Consider the following 18,078-nt stretch of genomic DNA (forward strand, 5'->3'; position numbering starts at 1 on the left):
AAGATGATAATGTGTGTATACACAGTAGTCTTCTCTTGCATTCCTTGTAAGATAGAATAACATTCTCAATATCAGTGTTGACAATGTTATACATATTAATATTGCCAGGTGGTTTTATGACCAGTGTATTTGATGACATGTAGCACAATTGATAAGTCTGCTTGTTAGAACTTATTAGTGATTGAAGTCAACTCCAGTACTATATCTGTTTTAGGTTTGAATTATTCAGTCAAAGCATGAACTTTCATATTTTAGTGTGAAAAAAGACATAGTTACTTCCTTTGAATTATGAATTCCCTTTAATCCAGTTTATGTATATTCAGTCTGGTTTTTGTTTTGTGTTGTTCTGATCCCACCTGAATACTTTTACTATACACTCTTATTTTTATTCTTTGCCAAATTTGAAAATTATAAACTGAAAAAAGTTTGTAGAGAACAATAATAATTTGTTGTACCAAGTGACCCTCAGCACATGAAATTGGACACATGAAGATATGTATATTAGTCACTGGTTGGTACAGCAGCTTGTAGACAACGAGGCTGATAATTGAACTTAAGTAATTTTAAAGTTGATAGTATTAAGTCTTGACATTTTGTGATTTAAATACAAGAAAATTTCAATATTTTAAAAACTTTTTTCAAATTATCTTTATCAAATTTTTGCAATGTTTCTATATTTCATTGGGAAATATAGATTTTCAAGTTGTTATCATTTACTTTAATAGCTTTTATCACCCATTGATGCGATGACTATTGTTACAATAGATTAGTGTGTGCAAGAACACTGAGTAACATTTTAAAATCTGTTATGGCTCACCTGAAGGGTTTATCTGTGTGAAATTTGGAGGAAGATAGAGAAGTTGGACCGGTAAGTGGGAAGAGACCAAAGGGAGTGAAAGTAAAAGACTGAAAGCATTAGAGCTAAAGTCATAGGAGAGTGCAAAGAACCTGTAGTATTATCTACAGTGTTACTACTCAAGTCATGCTGTATGTGCAACTCTCTCATAATTATAATTATACAGTATGGCATAGATTTAAAATAAAAGAGTGCTTTCCAGCGCATTTAACATTTCCATCGTTAAAATTTAGACTATCATAACCACACTAGATTAGTGGTACAAAAAGTCATTTGCCAGGGAATTAAGATATTGAATGTGGCAATGATCACCCTTTTCATCAGACTAGGGTGTAAATTATAAGGTACACTGCTGTGCTGAAAAAACCTCATGTGGAAGCTTTTCTTGAAGTGAAATAATTAGGGCAGAATAATCAAGTTCTAAAAGTTAAACTACCCCAACTGTTACAGTATTACCTGACAAGTCATTAAAAATCATTAGCAAGAGCAATCTTTATTTTTTTATGCCTTGTAAATGGAGAAAACATGCAACACAATGTCTGCTGGGGTTTGTTTCTTGATACATAGGAAGGCACCAAGGATGGTTTGAACTTCCTGTGTGGATTTTATGGTTGGGGGATCATTAAATTCTAGGCCATCTCCAACATCTGGTAGAGCATCTGTCTCTATAGGGGATGAGTCCAGTGTGAGAGTTTTGCAATGCCTACAGAATGTTGACATATTTTCCTCTGTAGGTGAACTTGGAAGTGCTAGGATTGCAAATTAGTTGCTATTTATAAGAGGCCAGTTGTTGCTTTTCAGTTTTTGCCATAGACACAGAAAAGGTGTACCCCTGGAAGTTATCACTGAAGAGCACCGCTAACACTTGCATAGATAGAAGCTTCAGCAAACCTGGGTAGTCTTTGGATGACTGGGAAAATATCCAGAAAATCTTAGAAAATGCTTATAAGACTGCCAGGTCGGATTAAGGGAAAAGAAGAAAGTCATAAAGAAGCCAAAGCCATGACATTTGTGACCAGAGGGAATGTAGCAGACTCTATTAATGATTATTTAAATCTCTAAAATACATCATTATTAATTAATGGAAGACTTTATAGAAGAATGAATCTAATGATACAAGTAAAATAAATGAAGGAAATTGTTGGAATGTAGCAGTCTTCACATGGAAAAGTCATGCTGAAGGCATTTCATCTGTTGGAATTGGTTACACTTGTTTGACCCATGGTTATTTGACCAAATAACTCATTACCCAGTCTATGTATGCAGAGGATGCAAGTAGATACTTGACAACTAAACCTGATTGATGTCAAATGTTCAAATTTCAAAAAGAGCAAATATTACTTTTAAAAAATAATCGGTTGAAGAAATTCTCAAAATTTTATAATTGAATTGTATTAAAAACAAACCATTCAAGTAAAATCTTTTGATATAAGAATTTTAACTCATTGTTATATATACTACTGGCAGTGTGTAGTACCCAATGATAGTAATGATAATAAGTAAGAATATCATAGGCATCCATGTAACTCCCACCGACGCAAACAACAAAGTTGACCTTACAATCTACTGTAAGGATTGGAAGATTGCCCTGTACCTCATGGGAAACAGCTGTGTTCCAAGCATTGATCCAATGAAAAGGAAACTTTACTAAATATCGTGGCCTGGGAATGTATGCTGCCATTCTTCTGTCTGTATTCGTACTCACCTTTCCAAGAGGATTGTTGTCCAGCTGCATGAAGGGGTGGTTTACATGCACTACATGAAGAAACACAGCAATGTCCTCAGTGTCAGTAGATCATAAGGAACACGAAGATGCTGGTTGGTGACATCGACCATATCTTCCTCTGATGTCAGAAGGCCTTCTGTATCCTCCAATGGAATTTGTTGCTGAATATGACCCAGGAGACCCTTCTCCTAACCATCCTCAGGGGAACAGGAGGGCATACCCCCAAGATAACCCTACAGCTGCCAGCGACGTACTTTGAACAGCGCACCCTATGAGCAGGACTCCTTGGACCTGGCACATGCCAAGCAGTACCTTCAGTGTTGTGCCAGACTCTCCTGGATGAATCATCCCATTCCCACTAGTGGGTATAAATATGACATGCTTGTACCCTTGGCTTCATTCACTTTTCGTAAATAGTAGTAGAAAGAACTACGGAAACATTAAGGAATGAATGAACTTTTGGCAGCTGTTACATATGTACCTGCTGCTACAAACAAACATTTAGAAGATTGAGAAAATAATAATAAGGGAGGAGACCTCTAAGGGCAGTAGCAATGAAAATTATAGCTGTTTCCATGGCATTTAATTTTTATAGTCTTCTTTATTTAATCTTACAATCTTCTTTTCATCATCATGTAACTGGTATGTCAAGTTTCCTAAGGACATATAAAGAATTCTGTTGTCTTAGGTTAATTTTCTCTAATGTGTTGATATGTTGATACACTCTCAGGTAGTCATCTGTGAGAGTACAAAAGTGAATGAATTGAAATACATGATGCATAGGTACATATAGCAGGTGGGGTTTGTTTAGAACATAGGGTTGGTTAGTAGACTGAATTTTGATTGGTTGTGGGATGATGATGAAATGTCTCCTGGTGTTGTGACCTAGGCCTAACCAGTGTTGCTGGCTGGAAGTGGGTGTTAGCTTGGGCACCTCCCACTGGTGCTCCTCCTCCTCCTCTGGTTAGGTCTAGAAAATCATATGTAATGCCTCTTGGACAGATTTCATCATCAACCCATGACAATTACAATTCATCCTATTAACTAACTCCAATTATAAACCACCCTGCCTGCTATATGTATCTGTGCATCATGTATTTCAAAGCATTCACTTTTGTACCTGTGCATCATGTATCTCAATTCATTTGATTTGGTACTCTCATAGATGACCACCAGAGAGCTTGTCAACATGTCAGAGGAAATAAAGCTAAGACAACAAAAATCTTTATGTGACCCTAGGAAACTAGATATACCAGCTACATGCTGATGAAAAGATTCTAAGAAATGGAGAAGACTATGATGATGATGATGATGATGATGATACACTCCCTGTGAATTTCTCTTACATCGTGTGCTGGGGAATGTAGTCTCTCATCTGTGTCCAGTCATGTGCATTTTCAACCTGAATTCCTATCTAATGCAGCTATTTGTCTATGTCCTTTTTCTACAGTTTTATGGGTCTTTCACTGGTCTTTATTCTACCATTTTCTGTAAAAGAAAATTATTGAAATGGCTATTTGTCTGACTGTCCGCCCTCAGATCTTAAAAACAACTGAGGCTAGAAGGCTGCAAATTGTTATGTTCATGATTCACCATCCAATCACCATCCAATCATCTTCAAACATAACAAATTGCAGCCCTCTAGCCTCGGTAGTTTTTATTTTATTTAAGGTTATTTTAGCCATGATTGTGCCAGCAAAACAGGCCACCACCAGGCTGTGACTGCAAGTTTCATTGGCTGCAGCTGAGAGTTTCATGGGCTGTGGCTGAATTCATGCAGCATTATACACTGTAAAGAAAACTTGAAAAACTTGTATTTTTTACTTGATTGCTTCTTATTGCTAACCCACATACGTATTCTTTGGGATCATGGTCTTTGTTCCACATGTCTGTGTAACTTCATATGTGATATATCCCATTGCACTTAAGTTATAAAGCAAGGCATTCTGGTAAATAGTAATGATGTTTAAGTGTAAGGAGTGCAACAGTTCTGACCAAAGAAGCAGCTAACCATGATAATCTGGGCCATTTCTAGTTGAAAGCTCTGTTTTCAATCCAAAATTAGACCCAAAATTACTCATTTTGAGATGACTCGCCACTTAGCCCACACATGCCACACTGCTCAAGTTGTAAACCTTGGCAATTTGTGGTTTTGGTCTTTTGGCTGTATGTTTATGATTTACAGTTGTTACTTGAAGTATGCTGAAAACATTGCCTGATGGGCATTGCAGCTTTTATCTCCTAACCCCATCAGTCAGTATATATACAAACCCATATTGGTAGTCTTTGGATGTCTCCAGCCACAAAGATTTTGTGTAGTAGGACAGGAAGCATCACATCACACTAAGGCTGTCTTTGTAGGTATCCAATTATTTGCTTCTCTTGTAGCATTAAAGGTTGCAGGTATGATGACCAACAAATACACATTGGTAGCTTACTGGAGAAATCAGGGCAGCACTACATCCAAGACAATGGGCCAATGGTGATAGACATCATATGGGCTGAGTAATAAGTTTGCTTAGTTGCATTCTCAGGATGGAAGATCATATGGGCTGAGTAATAAGTTTGCTTAGTTGCATTCTCAGGATGGAAGCTCTGGTCCTACCATCTGTGGTCACTGAGTGTGGAGGGTCTAATTGTTCAGTCTAACTGGACTAACTAGCCTGGAAGATAGATGCAATGATGCATCCTTTGGATGAGTATATGTATACTTTTCAGGTTATCAGGCAAGTTATAGTTGAGCTCCAAGCTTTCAGGAATGCAAAATGTCCTATCAGACCTCTTTGACTGCAGTACAAGTAGTTCATGGAACTTCTATCCAAGTTGATGGCCAGTCCCGGGAATCATCCAGCCTGAAGAAAGCCAAGCATCTGCACTTAATGGATTGTCAACAGTCTAGACATTACAACTTCATGCCTGGCAGTCATCCAGCAAGGTCTCTGAGTTGAAGGTTTTTGTTGATGGTAGCTGCAATCATAGTGAGATTCTGTATGACTTCAACCAACAGTCTCTTCCAGGCTTAGTGGAGCTAATTCTGTAATTAGGGCAGGGAAAGGTGTGTGAATACAGTCAACTTCAATATTTTGTAATGGTTTTCTGGTATGTGCTGACTTTTTTTTTTTATTGATATAAGAAGCAGTCAGTCTCCACCATCAATGGGTGTAAATCTGCCTTTTGCTGGTATTTGAGCTGGTATTGGAATCCCTTCCCAGTCCTGAAGAGCCTGATCAAGCATATGAATTTCATCAAGAGTCATCATTGCTGGATCCAAACTTAAGAGACTTTTTAATGACATTTTCATCTTGGAGATAGGTCAGTGAAGTTCATGCATACCAGAGGTTGGACATTTGTGTGGTTAATGTCTACATCTGATACTATAGCAAAACCCCAATTGCAAAGTAGCTTGGGTTAAGTCTCTATTCCCTTCACCATCCCTTCCCTTACTGCTTCTATGAGAAACAAGAAAGATCTTGTTGTTTGTCCAGTGATTGCTGTCCACCTCTACATCCATGAGTGTGTGTTTCTCTCCACACAGGACAGTGCTAATAGCAGGTTATACAGCAAGCCTGTGCTTCTAGGTGGTATATGTACTTTGGGACCATTATGTTTCTTTTGTCTGTCAGAAAAAAGATTTATAACTCTTGGGGCATTTGAATACCATGGATATTGGCATAAATTTGATTGATGGGTTTGTGAAAAAGTTACTCTACCAGCCTAATACTGTAGTAGGATTTGTAACTTCTTCCTTAAGATGAGGGTAAAATATACCACAAGTGATCTTGCTGTTTCATGAATTATCTGTATATCCACTAGTTTTCAAATTAGATAATAATTTTAGCATCAGCAAACAGTTTTCAATTACAGTTAACAAACCAATGGTGTGGAACTAAAGCCCAGCCTTAACTTCTGTGTTCAGGTGATTTGATATAAGTATCGCAAAATTAAAGGTGGTAATATTTTTGTAAATAATAGTTTTCTATTAATTATATTTGTCAGGGAATTTGGTTTACTTATCTACATTCATACATGAGGGTCACAATACAAGAACAATATTTTGTTCTCACACTTTTACTGAATTTTTATGGCTTTTAGCAAGCAAAAGTTTTGTTGATAGAATATAATTTTAAAAGAGAATCCTTTATGGATGAAGTCTATTGTAAAAAATTAGCTTATACTTTAGTAGTTTTAGCCTTCTTTTTACATTTGTACTGCTAGTATTTTATTTATTCCTTACCTGGATAAATTTTAAATTGCTTAACAAATAAAAAATGGAGAAATTGTGTAGAAGACTGCTAGAAAGAAATTTGACGTAAGTTGGTGACTTGAAACAGTAAACTACAATGCTATACTATTGTATAATCCCATGTTGATGCTTTATGGGTAATGCAAATCATGCATATAGTTATATATTAGAACTCCAACTTCAGTTATGAACTTGCAAATTTGGTTAAGCAGAATTCTTCACAATTTTTGTTTTGTTTACAGTAGTTTGTACATATAGGTAAGGGACCAGTTATTGCACTGTAAAGATATGTTTTGCATTAGCTTTGAATTCATATTGAGGAACATACCTCATAATCATTCAGATAATTATATGCTGCTTTTGCTGTTAAATTATATTTTTAGTTAATTAATGAAAACGCCCTGTACCCTCCCCCCATAAACACTGCTACTGGATTTACCCTCAACATTCATCAGGCGGTAAGAAGACTCTGAAGAGCTGTTTTATTGGCGTGTTTGTAGCAGTGTACAAAAATTGTCACTTACTGTGATTGCATGGTAATGTTAAGAGGATTTGCACTTGAACAAAAGCAAAGAAACTTTTTGTAAAGGTTGCAGCTGATTAGGAATATGAAGGGATGTGTTCAATTTTTTTTTTTTTTTTTTCCTTCCCTTGGAGTGCATATAGTCTCTCATTTTCTTGTAGTATGTGATTAACCAGACATCATTGATACAGAAGGACTTGGTATTTTTTCTGTGTTCTTCTCTGCAAATTATAGGCTTAGTTACATTTTTGTTTACTTACTACTTTTTTGTTTACTTACTACTTTAGTGAAATTTGAAAGCAGATCCATTGTAAAAGCACACAATGATTCAATGTAGTTTTTTATACTGTTAATTATTAACTGTACTTTGTGAGCAGTCTATTTTATGCAATTATATTAACATGCTAGAATGGTAGAATCTTAATACTTCATAGTTCTTTAAAAGTTTGTGTAGTCGTAACATAGTTTTAGGATCATATTCAATAATAGTGAGATTTGGCTTATATTAATCAAAAGTTACTTTTTTGTACTTGATGTCGGGTAGAATGGCTTATTAATTTTGATTGGCTTTAGTGTGTCTTGTTAAAAATATGTATTGGAGAAAGATTTGAGTTTCAGATTACGTACTGTATTTACTAAACAAGTGATCATTAAGCAAGGTATAATGTTTGCTTTGCTTTGATAGCTACTAACAAATTAACTGGACAAAAAGTGAAAAGTGATTGTTAGCATTTTGGAGTGATATTATCCTCTTATAGGTTGGCTTGTTTTGGCTTTTATCATGATCATGGGTTTGTGAATAATTATTTTGGCAGAAAAGTTTCTCTTCTATATCTGCAGCAAAGACCTAACCAGTGCTTGTTCTTGCGACTACTTTTGCTTATGGGAGATGCTAAACATGACATGAGTTTTGTACAACATTTTCTCTCCTTTTTTTTTTTATGAAAAACAGTATTGGGTTACTTGGGACTTGTGACAACCCTTCAGTTCTGTGGGATGAAAGTACCGTAGTTAACTATTATGACAAACGAATGTTTTTCCAAAATGTTCCAAATCAGATTTTTTCATGAATTAGGAAGATGTAGGAGTTGTCACTTTGCCATGTTGTTAGCCTGCACAAGTTCCTGTCTAACAAATGTGGTTAAAAATCTCCAATTATAATGTATACAGTACATATGGTATTTTGTTCTTTGCAGCTAAAATGTACAAAGCATTTTATCCTTATAATTACAGTATGTAGTTAAGTTCAGCCTGATTACAAAGTAGAAAATAGTTGTAAGGTAGTAGTTGGTTGATTTTCCAAAGCTCATTCAGGTAGTAAAGCCAAAAGATTCAGTCATTTCACATAATATTCTGTAGGTGATATAAAAGGAAGACGTGTAAATTTGATAAAAAGGAGCTTGGAAGGCCCAGTTACGTTTTTTTTTTTTTATTGAAAAGACTATTTTGAAAGATAATTTCAGTGCTTGAATGTGAAAATGTCATATTCTATGAAATTTTATTTAGGTGAGTGTTGAGAGGGTGCTAATGTAGAAATATTCAAAATTGGTAATTTATTGATGAATAAGAGTAACTTCCAAAAACTATTTCCTTAGCTGACAGGTGGTTGGACAGGTGGGAAAAAGAGAGGATTTTATTTTGGATGTTTTGAATTTCCAATGTTGTTCTTAGATGTTTAAAATGTGGCAAAAAGTTTTCAAAAACTTTTGTTAGAGATAAATTAAATTGGGCATACTGTACATGATTAGCCTGAAGGTAAGTAATTGGGTTGGTTTGCTAAATTTGCTTGTTAATTTGATTTTTTTTTTTGTTTTTTCACTTTTTTTTGGTCAGTATTTAGGGATACTGTCTGTACATTATACACCTTTACATGAAAAATCTATAAACCAGATATAATTAGTTCATATGCATATTTAAAGTACTAAAATGAATTTTGTCATGCATATTTTATTAGTAAATAAATACTTAAACCCATTTTATTTTGTGCAGTATTTAGGCAGGTCAGATCTTTATAGAATACTGCTCATTAAGGGATATGCTGTGCCTAGCAGTTATTGGATATGATCACTTTAAAACCCTTTATGGCAAGAAATCAGTGTTATGCTGCTGTAGGTGAATCGGTGTGTGGAATGTAAATATTTATTTAGGTATATTCTTATTACATTCTGAATTTACTGTAATCGTTACACTAGGTAGATGTCTTTAGTATGTAGGTTATATCCTTTGAGGAAGGGAATGGTGGTAATATTTTCACTTTTGTATATTTCAGACAACTCGAAGAGGAACTGAAGACTGAAAAGATGCGACATAAAGAAACAGAAAGTGAATACAAATCAGAGCTTGAACGCTTACGTCGAGACAATGAAAGGCAACAGAAATTGCTTTCCCAGAACTTATCTAAAGGTGGTGGGTCACATCCTGAGGCACTACTTCAGTCTGAAATTATGCGTCTCACTTCTGAAAACTTGGTAAGTGATTGAAATATATTTGTGTGGGGAGAAAGCATGTGGCATCAGAAACTAGTGTTTTATATTGTTAAGAACATTCTTATATAATTTACAAAAAATTGCTGTATCTGTTTTTACCTAAAATAGGCACTTATCTGCAGACTATTTGGTATACATTATGTAAGTTTATTTTTTGTATACATACTCATATATTGTTTTGTCTTGTCAACCTTTATCTGTCAGTCAGTTGTGGAGATAATTATGAGTGTTTTGTGTTATTTCTGTTCCATTAACACAAACCAACATTTGTAGTTTTGTCGTAAATGTTGCCTTTAGGTTAGTGTGTGTCCTTTTATGTAGCTTTATAATTTTGTGTGTTCCTCCACAGCTTTCTATGAACTTTAGTCCCTTCCGGCAGCCACAGGTGAATTGACATAGGGCTTCGACATTTGCTTTCTTTATATTTTTTCAGGTTATTTTGCAGTCTTGAAACAAAAATCTGTTACATATTAGTTTTAATCTTTAGCTCACTCTTTTCATAGTCTTGTGTAATTTCATTTGAAATACATCCAGTGAACCTTATCTTCATACATAATGATATGGCTTTTCTTTAAGTTAGACTCCATCATGTGTTGCATGTTAATAGATGACTTGAAGCTTTAGCTTTTCTTGGAATGGATTCTATGCTTCACCATATGAAGTCTGTTATCTGCTCATGTTTTATTTTTAGAGTCATGATGTATGAGATTAAGTTACAGTTCATACAGGTTTATGAAGTATTTATTGATTCATGTATTTCAGCATTATAAAAGGTTTACATTTGTATTAATATATACCATTAGGTAGTTTCTGTTACATTATATGTAGGATGAATATCGTGATATTTTCAAAGATTGTATGAAATTTACAAGCCAAGAAGATAGCTATAGGTAGGAAAGAACTTTTTTAGACTGGTATCAAAGATCTTTTGTATTTATTTCAGCATGAATTTCTTTATTATATTTGAAAATAAAATGAAGTATAGCTAAGAGTAAGCAGTTGCTTGTTTTGTTAAGGGCAGACCTCTCTTAAGTATGGAATATGGAAAGTTAGGCCAATTTTGAAGGCTTCCAGGAAACAGGACTTCCTGTGTTTCATCTTTAATTAATTTTTAATAAATTTTGGGCATTTCATGTTTCTTTGCTACTATTAGTGTAAACTGCAGAATTTGTAAAGAATAATTTTTTTAATCGTACGGAGATGAAGTTCTAAAAACATTTTCATATATGCAATATTGCATATGTAAAGATTAAAGGTGAAATGTTTCAAGTCTTATTTATTATTTATTTATCCCTTACAATTTAGCCGCTTATGGATTAATTAAGATGAAGTGTTATGGAAGCTTTAATAGTACTCAGTAGGATTTGCAGTCAGATATTTTAATTGCTAGATTCTATTAGTAAGACTACTTTGCACATATGAATTTCGCTAAGGATAACTCAGGGTTTGGTGCTTTAAAGCTTTGTCCAAGAGTTCTGTCTGTACTGGTTGAATGTGTCAAACTTCTTTTGTTTGTATATCTTTAGGTTTTGCTCTTGTGGACAACAGAAGAAATGTCAGTCTTGATTTTTTAAATGATCAAAGTATTTTATCAGTAGCTGTTCATCTCCAATTACAGTAATGGCAAGTTGAACAGGCATAATGATTGGGACGACCTGGTAAAGTGCAGAGAACTGAGTCTTGTCAGGCTTTACAGTTATTTTGTAATAAAGATTGCACATACTATTTTCTCTTAATATCAAAAGGCACATGCAAGAATCCTTGGTGCCACATTTATCATATTAAATGTACAGGGGGTCCTCGAGTTACGATGTTGATCCGTTCTTACGATGCGTCGTAACACGATTTTCAGCGTAAGTCGGAACATTGAAAAATACCACATGATTTAATGTAAATACCTATCAATAACAACGAGAGAACAATTCCTTACCTTTATTAGTTTGATTGGCTTGCACACTGGAGAGGAAGCTGCGGTGCTGGAGAGACTGGGGGAGGTTAGTGAAGAGAAAAAGAACCTCCAGAAGTTGCTGGAGATGCTGAGGCAGGTGATTCAATTATTAGACCACTACGCTGCTTAGTTATCACTGTCGCTTTCATAGGAGCAGATCCTTTCACATGTTCAACGATGCGCTCTTTATCTTTGATAATGGTAGCAACGGTCGAACGGCTAAGGCCAAGCGAGCGGCCAATGTTTGTTGGCGTTTCTCCCTTCTCAGATCGCTTTATAATGTCCACTTTAATTTCCATGGTGATGGCCTTTCTTTTCTTCGATGCACTACCATCAGAAGAGTCCGCCTTGCGCTTGGGAGCCATAACAAAGAGCAAAAAGTTACAAAAACGATACAACACGAGGGAGAGAGAGGCAGTGTAAACAACCAAAATGGCGTATGGGCGAGGAATGAGCGTAGCGAAGCGACGCCGTCCTCTCCCCCACAAAGCGTATTCTTCCGCCGTGCGCCCGGAACTAGTTCGCGTTTGTTTACGTTGCTTACGACGCTAAACCGCGTAAGACGGAACGACGCAAAATATTATTTTTTATATTTTTATGGGGGCGCGTTCGTAACCACGAAACATCGTAAGTCGAGACCAGCGTAACCCGAGGACTTACTGTACTGTATTTGTACGAGAAAATTATTTTTTCCTCTGCAGAATTGTATGAAATACATGCAGGTTAGAGTGTAAAAATTTTGCAATGAAAGCAAGTTTTGTTGTTAATAGTTTTATAATGAAATTTTTTAGTTAGATGAAATTATTCCTTAGGTTATATGGAATTGATTGAGATGTTGAAATAAGGTGGTCTCACCCAAGTATGATGAAACTAAATAAAACCAAAAGTAATGAAAGGTTATGAGCAATTAGGACACTAATGATAAGTGTCAACTTAATACATAAATCTGCTTTAGTATTATAAATTATTCTGAAAAACACTTTCATATTAGAATAATAATATTTTGGTCTTTTGAATTGAACAGTGAAGTTTATACATGGGTTGTTTTTTATTGTCTCATGGTTAGTCAGCTCTTAAGAGAATACTGGTTAGTCAGCTATTCAGGGAATACTAATTGTATCTGGATGTGCTTTAGGAGAATAATTTTTCATCTTAATAGGTGCATAGCTGTAAAAAGAACTGTAATGTCTTTGAGTCTTGGTACTATTATTTGTTCTCAAGTTGTCACTCACCTAACTATGTGACTGACCCAAGTATATTTTTTCTTTTATTGAGTTTTCATTTCATATGCATTAAGCCAGAGCCTTAGCATTGACTGTAAAAATCTACGTTTTATCAGAAATGTTTTGAGTGTTGTGAATGAGGCTAGCCTACCTTTACTAGGTAATCACATCTGGTACTTAACTGGAAGTTTTCTTTAGTTTCTACTCTGTTTTCTCCAAAAGTCAAGGTTAATCATATGTGTAATATATGTACAAAGGTTTATGTAATTACAAATCATGTAGACTAAAATTGTTCCAGATATTGTAGAATTTAGGGAAAAAGCCAACGTTTTATATACAGTCATACCATTAATGTTTTATGGTATGTAATTCTTTTATGGAATACTTTGTAACAGCTTGAAAGGTAGCTGTGCACATACTAACATACATGTATATGACTCATAAAAACTTTCTTCACTGCCATTCATAAGTATGAATGGAAATGACTGAAAATGTGGAGGAAGGTTTGAAAAATACAAAATATTACAAAAACGTAAAGTAGCTAAACCTAGCTCAATTTTATTAAAAATGAATATGTTTAAGGATTTTTTGTAGTATTTCAGTGCCTATCTATGATATAAAAGTTGTCTATTTTACCATTGCAATCACCCAAGATATTAGGCTTTGTACTAATGTAATGTTTTTCTTACTTCAAGAATCTTCAAGGCCAAGTGGACTCCTTAACTGAGCAGCTTAAGAAGTACAAGAGAACTCTTAAAGCTTATGCAAAAAAGCTCAAAGAAACCAGTGGTGAGTACAGTCATATATTTTCATTTAAGTACAGTACAGGATTGACTAAACTGTATTATTTTTTTTATTAGTGATACTGATGACTGAAAGGTATTATGGTTTTGAGTGCATTAGAATGCAAGAAAGACATTCGCAACTGATAGGTAGTGCAGGAGTGAGTAGCCTGTGTGTTATCCAATTCTTCCCTAATTTCTTAGGGAATTTGAATAAAAAAAAATACCTCATTACCAAATACATTTAGACTGATTTACTAGTGAACACTGAAACAATTTTGAGTTCTGGATGGTATATAACAGATTCTTCATTCATGTAGGAGGAGGTAAGTCACTGGTACAGACGAATATCGGGGATAGTTGTCTTGTATTTTTCCCTTAGAAGTGTGTTATATATATCTGCTACCAAGTTTGTAGAATGCAACTGAAATCATATCCTGTTTGGCTTTCAGTTTTTTTAGGGAAATTATTCATGACATCTCTATAGTCTAATGTATTGCCGTGGTCAAGGAAAATGCAATTGCTATGGCTAGACATGAATCTTGAATGTTTGTGATATTTTTCGGGTAAACTGATTTGAACATGGGCATGAAATTGTATTTTTTGGTTTGTTCTTTTTGCAGTTATTTTTTCGTATTATTACACTGTGTTTTTAATATGTCAGGACATTCCTGAAAGAACTGTTGTAATTTGTATCCACACAAGTTTTCAGATATAAGTAGATCAACTATCCTCTCTTACTAGATTTCATATCAAAGGGAAAGGTGCAGGAAAAATGTCAGATGCAGTCTTTTTACATTCATATCTCTTTCATTACATGATTTGTTAGTTATTAAAACGTAACTGTGTACTATTAGAAATACAGTGTGTCTTCTGCAGTATTAATTATTCTTAATTGGATATCGTTATATACCTGATCTTGCTGAACGTTCAGTGAGTACAGCCAAAGATTGTTTGGTTTATGTTTTATTAGATACTGAGAATGTACAGAAACCGTTACTTATACTCTATTGATATGTTAACAGAGTAATATTGCTAACAGACTATCACATTCATATCTAGAGAGAATACAGTACAGTGTTAATGAAGTAAAAAGTATAATTATATGAATAGAAAAGAATTTTAATTGTTGGAAAACTAGTTAAAATGAGAAAGTTTTAAGTTCTGATAAATATTTGTGGGGGTAGCACTTTTCTTTTTACAGAAATGGTTTAACAGCAACCCTGTGTTTGAGATAAGTTTTATTGTGGCACAATGTCAAGGAGTATTAGTGTTATCTTTCGAGAAGTAAGATAGGAAAATCGTTGGGAAAGCTTTTTGTGGATGCTAGTTTAGTATAATTTAAAACTGTGTTCGTTATTCACTGCATTTTTGGATATGTAGGAAAATCAATTGTGCTCTAGTGGCATTAGCAACCTTAGGAAAAGTTATATAAGAGTTTTTAAGTTTTGGGAATGTTTGGTGTGACCTAGAAGTTTAACCATATCATAAAATTCATTATGGGTGCTGGCATCAAGAAGTGATGGGGTTGGATCTGCTTTTATGAATGGTAAATGCAGTTAGGAATATGAAGATAATATTTAGACGGTGGGAAATTAAATGTTTTCAGATGGTTTTGTCAGTTGAATAGTTCTTATTTACATATGTACTAATAATCTCACTGTAATTGAAATAGAATCTATGCATTAATATAGCATTATGCATGTGTGAATTCATAGTGTACCTTAAGGTGAGGCCAGAAATTTTACACATGAAAGTTTAATGGTGTTCTGTGGAAGTACCTATGTCTTGCAAGGAAGACAACATTTGTTGTAATAGAAAATTAGATTTCTGTAATAAAATTTTATCCATATTGGATTACTAAAATTTAATGATAATGATAGCTTGCTTTTTCAAGAAATACAATTTTCCTCTTGTTTCTTATTTATCATAATGACAGATAATGTGATAGAATTACTGTTATAAAATTCTTGTTATTTTTCAGTTATATATTTGCAAAGTTCTGTGTTATATATTTTAAGAGCTTCTCGTAGCTCACCTAACTTTATATTTATTTGTTTAATGTTATTGATGCATATATTCAATACTTTTTCTAGATATTTTACTTAGAATTAAAATTAGACTGTTGGAGATATTCAACCTTTCTATTGGAACATTTTGTTAAGTCACCAAATTTTCCTCCCCTAAGAAGTTTGTATTTCATACTGTGACATTAAGCAATCATAGTTGCTGTAGGTGTTGAATCCTTCAATTGATGTTTGTGGTCTTCCTTATGAGTGTTGAATGTCATGCATATTGAAATTTTTAATGGATCATAGTTAGTGATTAATAACTTAATGCTCTTGTTCTGTCATCACAGTTGCACAAACTTGGAGTAATTATGAAATGTTTTGGAGACTTGTTTTTCTTAACACAAACTACAGTATGACAACCACTTGCATCATCAAAAAAGCGTAGATATTGTGGTATATTTTAGACCGCCAGTCTTTAGGAAAACAAAGTAAATATATTGATGCCCAACATTCTTTTTAAGCCGTGGAAAGATAAGATAAAGGGTGGTACTTGCTAACTGATAATGGGGATAATTTCTCTCTCTCTCTCTCTCTCTCTCTCTCTCTCTCTCTCTCTCTCTCTCTCTCTCTCTCTCTCTCTCTCTCTCATTGTTCATTAAACTGTATTTATTCTGGTAGGCAAGAAAAGGAAGCTCATAATTGTAAGGAATGACATGATTTTATGTGATCAATTAGGATGATTATAGTTTTAAAGAAGCTTACAAAGTTGAGGTACTAAGCAGACTCAGGGTAAAATTATTCTGACCTACTTAAGCATTCAAGTGTAAAATCTCATATTAAGTAATTTTTAGTATTCAGAACAAAGAAGGAAGGAAAAGTATGAGAAACATAAAATACTGACAAACTACTTATAAGGTTCATTTTCCATTTTGTGTGTTCACAAGAATGTTGATGAATAGTCCTTTTATTAGCATTATTCTTTGAGAAATTGGTAAGGAAATCACTCATGGATGGAGCATGGCTAACTGAAAAAGTTTAATATTAAAGGAATGAGTATATTCATCTGAAAGGATAATTTTGTTCATTGTAAATTAGGTGAGTAGATTGAAGTTATTGTAAGGATTAAGGATTCTTGCCGCTTTGATTCAGCCTGAGGTTGAGGCAAAATATTTTTGAGAAAATTATAGTGATATATTTCTAAACTGTTCCCGGGCTTTCACAAAATCTTTCTTCTAAAACGTGATGCGAATTTTGTTTCAATGAAAAGTTAAAAAGTTGAGCAGGTAGGCAGAGACTGACAGGAATGTGTGAAACATAAAAGGAAGTAAACAGTGCTGTGGGGTGCCAAAGAGAACTAAATACTCATATGACCATCAACAGAGTGCCATTCATGTCTTGCTGTAAGGATTATATAACCCTTGGGTGGGCAATCAAAATTCATAAGAGATAATTTTGTATTATGTGAATAACTTACTGAGAAAAATTAAGTTATTATTCAAACAAGGAAATTTCTCTCTCTCTCTCTCTCTCTCTCTCTCTATCTCTCTCTCTCTCTCTCTCTCTCACACACACAGGGGGTGGGGGTGGGGGGGGGGGGGGGGGGGGGGGGGGGGGAGATACTTCTGATTAGCTTGGTTTATGCCCTTCAACAAGATTTATCATCAACCTTGCATAGGTTTCCCTCTGTTTGGGACATTTGTTGACTTATTAACTAGTATTGATGGTAGTAGTTGGATTTCTGTGATATTTAGCATATATACTTGGCTTGGCCAGAAACTAGTTGTAAGATGGTACTGGATTGACAAACGGTTTTTGAGTCTCGTGTTTGTTGCAAAACCCAGGTTTTAGAACATTCTGTTTTGTGCAAAAGTTGTTTCAACCGTATTTTTGCATAGCACATATGTTGCGTGAATAGCTAGTTATCGGAAGTAAATGATTTGAATAGTAGAACAAAGTTTGTGGGTCTAGATTTGAAAGCAGTTTCAGTTAATGGAGAAACCATATAGAATCAGCCATACTTTGTTTCAAATTTGGTGTGAGGACATTCTGAATTTATCTGCTTCCAAATTTTAGAACATGAGAGCTTAGATGGATTTGGAAATGAAGAGTTGGGTACTGTAATTAAAAAATTTTCATGCCATAGTAGAATGAATAAGAATTTTAATAATTCATAAAGTCTCAGAAACAAGATAATTATATATATGAAATGACATAGGTAATATAAAACTCATTAATCTTTTAAGTTGTAGTTCAATCTAGCCCCAATTTGTATAAAATCA

At 34.4% G+C, this 18,078-nt stretch overlaps 1 protein-coding gene across 8 annotated transcripts in view; it reads left to right on the plus strand.

The window, feature by feature from the left end:
• The window catches only part of LOC135203197 (unconventional myosin-Va-like), a 354,286-nt gene that overhangs the window by 296,550 nt on the left and 39,658 nt on the right, over nt 1-18,078 (plus strand). For all 8 annotated transcript variants that reach the window (XM_064232942.1, XM_064232943.1, XM_064232939.1 and 5 more), the window contains 2 exons: nt 9,618-9,816; nt 13,701-13,794. In XM_064232942.1, the coding sequence (XP_064089012.1) occupies nt 9,618-9,816; nt 13,701-13,794 (293 nt within the window). The remainder of the gene's footprint in view (nt 1-9,617; nt 9,817-13,700; nt 13,795-18,078) is intronic.

This window comes from Macrobrachium nipponense, chromosome 33, assembly GCF_015104395.2.
Source record: "Macrobrachium nipponense isolate FS-2020 chromosome 33, ASM1510439v2, whole genome shotgun sequence".
Taxonomy (NCBI): Eukaryota; Metazoa; Arthropoda; class Malacostraca; order Decapoda; family Palaemonidae; genus Macrobrachium; species Macrobrachium nipponense.